This window comes from Aedes albopictus, chromosome 2 (genome assembly GCF_035046485.1).
Source record: "Aedes albopictus strain Foshan chromosome 2, AalbF5, whole genome shotgun sequence".
Taxonomy (NCBI): Eukaryota; Metazoa; Arthropoda; class Insecta; order Diptera; family Culicidae; genus Aedes; species Aedes albopictus.
The window spans coordinates 459,868,797-459,880,896 of NC_085137.1; the positions used below are offsets into that span (position 1 = coordinate 459,868,797).

At 38.4% G+C, this 12,100-nt stretch overlaps 1 protein-coding gene across 1 annotated transcript in view; it reads left to right on the forward strand.

Moving 5' to 3' along the window:
* LOC109407754 (troponin C) overlaps positions 1 to 12,100 on the forward strand; it is a 38,824-nt gene that overhangs the window by 6,641 nt on the left and 20,083 nt on the right. Inside the window, exon 2 of the mRNA XM_019680926.3 lies at positions 8,919 to 8,946. Within this exon, the coding sequence (XP_019536471.3) occupies positions 8,919 to 8,946 (28 nt within the window). The remainder of the gene's footprint in view (positions 1 to 8,918; positions 8,947 to 12,100) is intronic.

Sequence of the window (12,100 nt, forward strand, 5' to 3'; positions counted from 1 at the left end):
TAATTATATTCGAAAGTTGTTTAGAACTCTCTTCGAGTTCTTCACGAGTATTTGTATTAATTGCTAACGTGTTTACTTTTTCCGCTAGCTGTGTATTATACAACTCCCAGTTTGTTTTCCTGGGATCTGTAATGGTTTGTATGAGTTGTTGACCAGCCTCATATTCAAATAATATCTGCTTGTGATCAGACAAAGATATTTCGTCTGATACATGCCAATTTTTGATTTTATCTGAGATAGTTGGACTACACAGTGTTAAGTCGAGAACTTCCTCTCGAATTGCATTTATAAATGTTGGGACGTCACCTCTATTGCATATATCTATTTCATTATCTGTAATATATTCAAGAAGGCACTCACCTCTGCTATTGATGTCCTTACTGGCCCATACAGTATGATGAGCGTTTGCGTCGCATCCAATTATAAATGCTTTATTTTGCGTTTTGCAGTACTTGACAAACGCCGCGACTTCTGGTGGTGGAACTTCTCCCAGGTCTCCTGGAAAATATGCTGATGCAACACACATTTCAGTTTTCCCGTGAGTTGTTGGCACCTCCAACACTACTGCGACGATGTCCTTTGTTATGAATTCTGTAATTGGAATTATTTTTACCTTTCCACTTACTAAAAATGCAGTTCTCGGTACTGCCTGCGCTTCATCGTAAATCAACTTACCACAATTTGTAGGAATACCAAGTATCCTACTATTATTCGCCCATGGCTCCTGGATGAAAGCAACATCCAGTTTGCTCTCCGTGAACCTTTTACAAAGTATGGCAGTTGCTCCCTTTGCATGGTGAAGGTTCACTTGTACGAATTTTATTTGTTTACTGTTGAATTTGGGTTTTTTCACCGCTTTCCTGGGGATTTAACTCTGCCCCAACGTTGGTTACACGGTTCCCTTTATTTGATTTTTTTGCTCCTTGGATTTTCAGGTTTCTGTATCCTAGTGCTATTTCTTTATTTGTCGACGTGTTATTATTCTTCAAACCGTCGACTGTACTTGTAGTGTGGCCAGAGTTTTTGATGTTTGTTTTCGTGCTCTTAACACCACTCGGACCTGGGATTTGTTCAATTTGATCTACGATCATCTTGCTATCACCAGTGCTTTTGTGGGTCTTTAGAGGACCACAATCATCCTTTCGCTCTGGTCTTTCACTACCATCTTCTTCGTTCTTCTTTTGGTATTTTTTCCTTAAGCTGGCATATCCAAATTTGAAGTCTAAGTTGAAGCAGTTTTTTATTATGGAGTTCAATGACCCTCCATCAACAGTAAAAACTAGTTCTACGTGTTGGTTTTTTATGCTGCGTTGGAGTATCCTCCACGCATCAACAGCCAACCCTTCGTTCTGGCTTTCCAAAAGAGTGAGAATTTTGTCGTTGCTATCTTCTGCACTCCATGGGAAAAAGCCAATAAGTATTTCCGGACGAGGAATGTCTTTTTCATCCACCGCCAAAAGTTCTGCCCCTGCCCAGGGAGTTATAGAAGGAATAATGCCTTTTAACCAGTCTGCTGTTTCTGGATTTTTGCAGACTATGATTAAATAGCCAGATTTGAGCACACAATTGCCAAACTTTGGCTTGAGTGACTCTTTTCGTTGTCCTGCCACCTTCATCAATATTTCCTTTTGAATGGCAGTCAATTGGTCTGTTGAGAGCTCTATTTTGGGGTATCCTTTTGAGAGCACCCCCAGCTTCACATAGTTTGCAACATCCCGGTATGATGGGTTGATCCTTCCCTCAGTCCCTTTTTGAGGTATTGGGAGTTTTGAACGAACCGCATCAATCCGATGTTGCACAGAGCTGCTTTTCACCTGGGGTTTATGAGCACCCCCGTTGTTACGCGCAATTTTAGCGGGTGTAGGATTCCCGCTTGTACTTGATCCATTCAAATCCACGTTTCTTTGACGTTTTGCTGAATCCTTGGGTGAAGGTGGAATCACTGCCAAGCGACGAGCTTCCTGTCGGCTATGTCCACTCTCTACTAGCTTTTTGAAGCGTTTTTGAGCCGCTCCACTTAGTTTTATACGAGTTGTCTCCTTAGTTTCACGTGAGGGGGCATTTGAATGCCCTCCAGACTTTTGGGAGACCAGTGTTGATGGCGGAGATGATAACAAGGTCACATTGATTCCGTCTTCATAGTCGTCGTCGTCGTCGTAGTAATCATCGTTATCAGCGCCATCGTTATCGGTGTTTAAGATTGAAGACGAAACGGAAAGGTTGTCGATAGATTTGCTTTCAAGTTGCAAATCATCTTCTTCCCTTTCTCTTTCAATTTCCATCTTCATTCCACTCATGTTGTTTGCTAGAACATATAAAGAAGGGGACAATTGTACGATAAAAGCTTTAAGGAGATTTAACACTAAAATACAAAGGAAAAGTAAGTATACAAAATCAATATAAAAAGAGAAATATATACCAATAAAAGAAAAAAAAAAAAAAGAAAAATAATATGATAATGATAAAAATAATAATCAAAATATGTCAATTACTTGTTTTTAAATTTACTACATTCACTACAGCAAATTATGGACAAATGAGTTTTTTTTGTTTTATTTATTAATTAATTAATTTATTTTGTAGGAAGCTTTTATCCCCAGTCTCCCCCAAAACTGCATTATTGCTCTGTTTGCGGCGTATACGAGCATCGCCACCGTTGTGAGTGTGTTGTTCTCACTTATTCTAATCTCAACTCACTCATCAAGTCTTGCTCACTTTCGGATGATTTGTGAAGCATAAAGGCCAAGCAAATTAAATGACGCTCGGCCGTTAGGTTGATTATATAGGTTTTAGCCGTATCGAAACCGGTAACCCAAACAATCAGTTCGAACTATAAGGGTGATGTTGATTTTGTTTACACCACCAGTATCACTAAACACTTTTTCAATTGCACAACCTCACTGTTTATACAGGCGGTAGCATAACTTGTATGCAAGTTTGGCTTTGTTATTCCACACACTGCACACTTTTTTGTTCTTCCTTATAGGTAACCATTAGCAACCGAGTGAGGAACTAAAAATCTGCTTATTAAGCAATATGTTTGCAATTCTGTTGTTACTCACGTACAAATAGTAATCCTTAGCACTTTCCGAAATACACGCACTTGCACTTGAAAACAGAGAACAATTGTGGAACATAAATGTATTAACAATGCCACTTATGGGAAATGAGAGGCACTATGACCCATGCGAAAAAAAAACAAAACCCGTCGGCCGAAACGTCGAGAGAGTAGGAAACAATAGTTTTGAACTCAAATGCTGAGAAAGACCTCCAAAATATCAAATAAAGAGCCGGAATCCACAAATGGCTAAAATATTATCTTCCATAAATTTAAAAAAAAACCTACCAAATATTTTAAAATTTGGAAAAAAAACTAGTGGAATACTTTAAAGATGATCTAATCAAAATTGAAATCAATTTAGTTCCTGTTTCACAAACAAAACTACTAATGTTTTAATAAATTAGCAGTTTATATTGGTACGCACTACCTGTCACAAGTATGAACTAAACTACTAAATAGGTACGCATTTGACCAATTTATTGGGGTGGGCGGGGGTTGGGGTTTTATCAAACTCTGTATGTTTCTGATTTTTTGTATGAGAACATTTAAAAATCGTCCAATATAGGGAGACAAATCATGCATGCCCTCCTAAGTTGGTGCCTATGCTTTTAAGATAGTACTGCATCAACAATCAATACATATGCCTCAGTGTCTTATTTTTAGGATAGTACTTCTGAAGTTAACATCTTGAAAATTACACAGTATTTCAGTATAATGAATTCGGTGAAGTTTTACATAAGATCCATACTTCATACGTAGAGAATAGTTACTTTTAAAATTAGCTCATTAGGTGGCGAAAACGTTTCTGCAAAGACTGCATATTGTCGCGATTCACGAGTCAAATTTCAACTGTGAAGTGAATTTGTTTTCCTGATATCCTAACATTTTTTTTTTAAATTTAATGTTGGTGTCTTCGGCGGAGTTGTACATATTGGTGTGAACCTTCTGTTTGAAGGACCTCTAGTTAAAAATTTCCACACAGTTGGTGCTGTAGAATTCGATAATTCGGTTTGATTTGATAATGTCTCAGTCCATTAAAAGGTATAAAATGTTAGTGTAAAAAAATATGTCGAAAAAAATACACAATTCATACCGATAATCCATGGAATTCTCCTCCAGGAGAAATCCCAAGATATTTCTACAAGGTTTCATCTTGTAGATCCTTGAAACAATGGTTAACATTTAGAAACACTTGACTTTTGCACTTCTAAAAAAGTGATAATGAAGTTGTAACTCCTTCCCGCAATCTTGTAGTGATTCGTCCCAGGGTTGCTCTTGGAATTCCTTCCGATATTCCACTCAAAATTCTTCCTGGATTCCGTTCAAGTCTCCTTCTGAGAACTCTTCCGTGAATCACACCGCGGGATTCTTTCAAGGGTTCCTTTGGGTGTTCCCAAAAAGATTCCTCTCGATATTTTTTCAAGAAACCCTTAATAATTCTTTTAGGGACTTTCTCAGGCATTCTCCCATCGATACCACTTGGGAGTTTTATTTAATTCCTCACCGGATACATTAAAAGATTTCTTTGAAATTGTCCCTTGATTTTCCACCAAGGATTACTCGGTAATTTTCCCAGAGATACCTCCCAGCATGCCTCCCAGGATTTCTTTTTTGAATTCTACCGGGTTCCTTTCAGGAATTTATTTCGGTATTTTCTCGAGATTCTCCAGGTTTCCTTAAGGGATTTCTCCTGCGACTACTTTAGGAATCCCACCAGAGTTTTGTCAGATATTTTTTCAGGATGTTCTTTTGGAATTCCATTAGAAATTTCTCCCGGGTATCCAGAAATTTCTTCCGGCATTCCATGAAGGATTGACCCGGAATTTCTTACTCGATTCCTTCTTCAAGGATTTCTCCTAGGATTTTCCACGGGATTTCTTTCCGGATTTTAGTGAGATTCCTTTATTGATCATTCCCGGAGGAGTGCCAAGGAAGGTGGGGGGTATTTTATAATCGACCCCCCCCCCCCCCTCTTCCTTACAGAGCCTACCTATAGAAATATTTCCAAAAATTCCGTTATACATTCTTGCCAGGATATATCCGGGAGTTCTTTCAGGGATTTCTCTTGAGATCCCTCCAGATTTTTCTCTTAAAATGTTTCCTGAGAATGGATTTTACCAAATAAGTTTCTTTGAATCTCTGCGATGAATACTCCATGTGGAGGAAAGGGGACTCTACGACAGTTTAACGAGCCATCTACATTCATAAACATATCGTCTCTTTCACTCGTTTAAAGTGTCTTATGTGATTCATAATTGCTGGAATATTTCTTTGTGAAGACTGAGGTTTCCAAGTAGTTAAATTTACTTTATGATGATCGCGGAAATTTTTCGCTTTCGCAGTCACAATCAAACGATTTATTTTTCTATTCATCTGACGGTTCGGTGTTTATAACACCTTCTTCAGGGAATTAGAACTAGTAATCGTTCTTATTCTTAACGTTCTGATCTAACCATATCAGTCCATATCAGTCCCTACTGCGCGACTACTGAATGGTGAGTTAGATATTAGAGTGATCCAAGCTTCAAAAATTAATAAATTTGTACGTGTTAATCTGGAAGCATAGCTTGATCCAACTTTGCTAGCCATGTTGCGTCACCTTGTACGTATTGATTCATTCAGTACATCTAAAACGAACGTCTCCTGGTTTAAAGAAGGTGAATCCTTGACAAGAACATCAATCATAACATTTGATTTCTAGATAACAAATGTAAAAAAAAACATGAATAAAGTAAGCACACGAAGCTTAATAAAGCATGACAGATTCAGTGGTGCATTCCAAGTAAGTTCTCTATTCTCAAAATATTCATCAGTTCGTTCGAACTCCAAACAGTCAACTATTCATTTGACCGTAAATCTTACATATCGGCACTCCTGTTTCTGGGTACAAGACCAGAATTTTTATTGACCTATGCACCTTCCCAATAGAAGTGGAAATGTGTTAGTTAAGTTCGCCAATTTATGCTAGTACAAAAATGGTCATCGAAACCAGGGTTGGTAATCATCAGTTTCGTCACTGACCAACGAATTTGAAAAATTTTGAAAAATCTTACCTCCTAAATCAGTTGTTTTGGACTCTCAGAAGCTACGTTCAAAATTTGAGCAAAATCAATTAAGCCTAAGGGGGCGCTCAAAACGCTTGAAGTTTGTATGGGAAAACTTGGCCAAATGTATGCAGAAATTTTAAGTTTTCGAATTTTGCCGCTAGGTGGCGCTGTAAGCGTTCAATAATCAAACCCTTCATCATTATTGTAGGTGACTATATGCCAAACAACTTTGTCGAAGATCGCAAAGTGATCCAACGTCTGTGAAAAAAGTTATAGTCTAGGTAAAGTGAGGATAAACTTTATTGTTGTTTTTCCAATACTTGTAAGGGAATAATATCAATAATGAAATCTGAATACTTTGCCTCACTTTGCATAGGATATAACTTTTTTCACAGCCGTCGGATCACTTCGCGGTCTTCGACAAAGTTCTGTGGCATATAGTCACCTACAGTAATACCAAAGGGTTCATTTATTGAACGCTTACAGCGCCACATTCGAAAAAATTCGCCGGCTAAATTCGAAAACTTAAAATTTCTGCATACATTTGGCCAAGTTTTCCCATACAAACTTCAACATTTTGAGCGCCCCCTTAGGCTCAACCGATTTTGCTCAAATTTTGAACGTAGCTTGTGGGAGTCCAAAACAACTGATTTAGGAGGTAAGACTTGGCATTTTTTAATTTTTTTGTTTTTCACATAAGTGTGGGCCACCCTAATGTTCATTCGGGATATAATTTTTTTCAGTCCTTTGTTGGGGGCTAATCTAATATTTTCTTTTGGAATTGCTATTTGAAATTAAAGCAGGAACTCTATCGAGAGTTTTTAAATATTCATTTGAGAATACCTTCAGGCATTCTCTTTAGATTTATATCTGACTGATCTTTTTGGAGGTGTTGTCTCGGCATTTCTTCAATGAATTTCATCTAAAATAAGAGAATTCATTCACAACTCGTTCTGGAATACCTCTAGGAAGGAGCTCTTTCAGGACTTTTCCAAACATCCCTAATGGAACTACCTGAGGGATTAAATCAAGACAACCTACAAACGCTGATTCGAAGTTTATTTACAAAATTGATTAGTTCATACAAGAATTAATAGAAGAATCCCTTAAAACAATCTGTGCAGCTGTTATTTTTAATGTTATCAACGTTTGGATGCATTTATGAATTTCTGGCATGCATGAATCCTTCGGAAATTTTCATGAGATTCGTATTGAAACTATTTCAGGCATATCTTTGACGATGCCTTCAAGGATTTATGAGAATTTTCTCGGCAACTTATAAAAAAATCTTTGAGAATTCATTCCGTAATTACTTCGGGAATCTCCTCAAGAATTCCGCCCATGATTGCTCCTGAACTACTTCAAGTATTTTTCGTTTTTTTAGGATTTACTTGAAAACTCTTCCTAGTACTTACATGGCCAGTACATATTCTATCAGAGATTTTCCCAGGCATTCATCCAAAACAATCCTTCTGAAAATTCCCTTTGGAATTCCCTTGTTTATTATATTAAGACGTATCTCGAGATTGCATCAGCGGAGAATTCTTTCACTGTTTCGTTTTGGGTATTTATTTGGATTTTTTTTTCATAGGATTTGTTTTAAAATTCTGTTTTTGCGACTGAATTTTTATCTTCATTGTAATTCTAATTGCAATTGTCCGGTCAAATCGTTTAGGAATTCCTCGGTAACTATTCAAAGGAATTCTGAAAGAAGTTAATCTGCGATGTTTTAGCAGGAATATTTGGATATTTAAACTTACGGGCTTCATAAAACTGTAGGAAATTGTTTCAAATGTTTCTTTACGAAAAAAAAAAATCTAAAAAATTCTGAAGGAAATCCCAAAGGTATTTTCAGTTACCTAGGCATATTTTTGTTTAAAAAAATAGATGAATATTCTTAGAGAAACCACATGTTATTCTAAAAGCATTCTCAGGAGGTACTTTTTAAATAATATCTGGCGATATTCCGAAACTAAACCCTAAACTTTTAACTAGATGTTTTTCTTAAGAAATCCTTATAGGATATTTAAACATAAACCTCTATAAGTTGTCCACTAGGTTGTCCAGATGAAATTCTTGATGATATTGTTGAAAGAAAAAGGTATTTTCAAAAGAAATTCACGGAGTTATGATTGGAAAAAACTGTCATAGAATTTTAAATGGGATCTGAGAAAAAAGTCCAAACTACATTTTTTTCTGCAATGCCAACTTGAACTCTTGAAGAAGTTCGTTAAAAATATCATGGTCAAATTTTTAAACTAATCCTAACAGATAATCATGAAAATTGGCAAGCGATATTCCATAATAAATCTATATGAACAAATTTGCAATATGGGAACGTCCATAAATTACGTCACGCAAAAAATGACCATTTTTAACCACCCCTCCCCCTAGTAACACTTTTTGAATGGGACCTCAAAAAATGTTGAATGGGTCGTCACATTTTACTGAACCCCCCCTCCCCTCTCAAAACGTGACGTAATTTATGGAAGTTCCCTATCATAATTAAGATCCTTATTTTATTTCAGGTTCCACATCACAAGCCACTGTACCAGCAGGGGCCAATTTTGGATAATTTTCTCTTATAACTCAGTCAATTTTATATCAATTGATTCTAAGTTTTGTTCACTGTTAGATACTGTAACAATCTCTCCGTGTACGACAAATCAAGTGGATTGGTATAAAATTGACTAAATTATAAGCGAAATCTGTTCAAAATAGGTTCCCTTGCCGACTAGGTCCCTCCCCCTATTACTATTATGCAAACGTACAGATCAACTGACTCACATCCTTTTTCTCTATTTTTTCAGGATGATCTTACCCCAGAGCAGATTGCAAGTAAGTAAACATCGTGATTCTCCTCGAAGAAAAACGCAAAACTCATTCGCAAAACCAAAACCCTCCCACGAATCATAAAAAAAGCAGCAAACGTTCGGAAAATCTTCATCTCTCTAAACACTGCGCACACCGCATCTGTCTGGTGATGGAAATTTAATACCGACACTTGACACAAATTTCGGCGTGCACCCACCAGCCACCACAACAGTCCACTCCGAGGCCAAAAGACAGCAGCAGCATAGGAATAGGAGGGAAAACCGTTACACGACCGACGTCCAACCATTAATAATAATCGTCCTCCTCGCTGCTGATTGGCCCCTACTGACCATACTGACCGTCGTAGTTGTCATTTTCTTGGGGGCATCTAAAAATAACGAGAATCTACTCCATAAACATTTGAGCAGCAGCCGGTTTGAAATTGTTGTGCGCATCCACCAGAGAGGATCCTATCCTATCCTAACACGGCTGCTCGCTACCACTGACTGTTTATGTCAATAGCTGCTCGAGTGACAGTAGGAGTAGATTAGCCGTTTTCTTAGCTAGCACAAGTCGCCATTTATACTTTTTTTGTATTGCAAAAGTAGGGGAAAGCTGTTGAAAGAGTTTTTCCTACAGTTTTTCTATTCATGTTTAGGAAACACCAAGAAGTATATTATTTTTTTAAATGATACCTATGAGGGATGTCAAACACATTGTTCTTCTTGGTTTTGTTAGTTTTCTTTCCTTCTTCTTCGTCGTTTTCTCCTTCTTTTCTTTTTTTCTTATTCTGCTACTCCTAGTTGTAGGAGCGTTAAACGTACATATTCATAGAGACCATGCTGTCCCAGTTAAACCAGCAACTTTTCCTAATCATGATTTCCTCGACTTCTTTGGAGTGGACAGAGCGTGTTTTTGGTCTTGCACATGAAAAATTGTCATTAGTAGAGAAAGCTCTTAGGTAGCTCTATAGGCTATATATCCTGGGTCAGCCAAATATCTTTTATAAAAGAACAACATTAAAATCCTTCTAAGATTAATAGAACATTCCGAATCACCTACCCCTAAGCGGGAAGTCCCCCAAAATGAGAACAACAAAGGCCAGATCAAACTAGTCCATCCGGCAAATTGTTTACATCCGGCCCCGCGTGGGTGGTGTGTGTGGCGGCCGGCAGGCAACCAGTCGTGTGCAACCCACTTGTTGATCACTCGAGCGAGCGGACGAGCGAGCGATGCGATGGCGCACTTGCCAAATTGGAAGATGAAGATGATGGACATTGGCAAGCCCATCAGGCCACCTGCCACAACAAACGAAAATTGATCCCGTTTTGCGAGTAAATCACTGCGCCACCAACGACAAAACATCCGTGGCGGGTGATTCACTAGGTATTCCTTCTAAGTAGCAGAGCTCTTTGCGGAGGTGGTGACAACTAGCTTTCACTCATCAACCAAGCGCGTAGAGGAACAGGGTCCAAAATGCCAAGATGGTGTAAAATGGCCTAACTCATAAAATCATTCCTGATTTTGAAAACTACTATAGGTAAATGGTGTCAAAATATTTTTGCATCAAACATTCTTCTAGAAGCTAAGCCGCCAAACACACGAAAATTGGCAACTTCCAGTTTTTCGTGCTTGCAATTAAGGTTTTCTGCTGATTTTATTACCAGCCAAGCGTTTCCAACGAGATTGAGGCACACATGGAGGCGCATGGTTGTTGATGTCTACGCTATCCATGTTAGGGGTCATTCAAATATGACGACCTTCGTTTTGCGGGAAGGGGCATGACACCCCATTTATTGACTATACGCAAAAAGCGGGACAGAGAGGGAAAAGGGAGTCGGAAATGCCCGAAAACTGAAGGACGTAATTTTTGAATGTTTCATGAAGTGGCATCCTACCCCATGGCAGATGGCTTTTTTGCACCACTTCCGTTGTACGAACCAGTTTTAAAAATCGATGAAAATGTAATATTTTAGTGAATATTTTTGCTGAAGTATCGAGCAAATATTGTCTAAGCTGGTGCTTGCAACGGATCCGGTTGGCACAAGAAGGCGTGGAGCGCAGAGAGCACGATGGGCGGACCAGGTGGAGCGTGACTTGGCGAGCATTGGGCGCGACCGAGGATGGAGAGCGGCAGCCACAATCCGAGTATTGTGGCGTACTATTGTTGATTATGTCTTGTCTTAATGATGTTGAACAAATAAATGTATGTATGTATGTCTAGTTTCTGTTACCACTTTGAAAGCCTAACAAATGAGGCTAATTATCATTGAAAATGATGAAAGTTTGAAAAATGGCATCTTACCCCACTTTCCCCTATATTCGCAGTGAACCGAGGTTGAAACTTCTCTGAATGATTTTCTGATCAGTGTCAGCTCACCTGTCAGGAAAATCAATCCATCGTGGTGGCGCGCCAACAGCGCAGCATGACTTCGAAATCACCAACATCCATTTCGAAATGTGATGAAAATTTCTCTTCTCGCTTTCATTTTTCTCAATGTTTAGGTACAGTAGACGTTCGCTCGGTACAAACGCTTTTACTGCAAGCCGCTAAGTGCAACAATTTCGCAGTTATCGCACCGCTATCCGTCAAACTGAAATGTCAACAGCGATGCGATGTTTTTCGCATGTACTTTTGATGCAATGCGATGTTTTCCGAATGCACATTGACTGCATTCTGTAGCAACTGACAGTTTTTTTTACGTCTTTGCAGTTATCGAATTTCATTCGGTAAGTGAAACGTAAACATGTTGTAGTTATCGAACGTCTACTGTACACTCACAGAATTGCAAAAAAGATAAATCGATTTTCGTGTTTTACTCTTTATTAGATTCTCGAAATTTATTGCACACAACATGAAACGAGAATAGTGTTGAATACACGTATTGTAGATTAAGAACCAAATTGGCGTCGGAAGTAACTTTATTGACTTCCGCTGCCTTTCCTATGCACTAAACATAACGTCGAAAGCAGTGCGCTGTATGGTAATGGCTAGTTTCCACTTCGTACGTACTGTGTAAAAAGACAGGACAAGTAATGATCAAGTACTGATTCCGCTTCAAAATTACTTTAAGCGGTTCGCAGATGGCAAGTAATGAAAAAAGTGTAACGCCAGTAACGCTTCCCGTGCAAATCAAATGAAGCTGTCATTTTTCCGCGCGGAAAAAAAAGTCCGTGT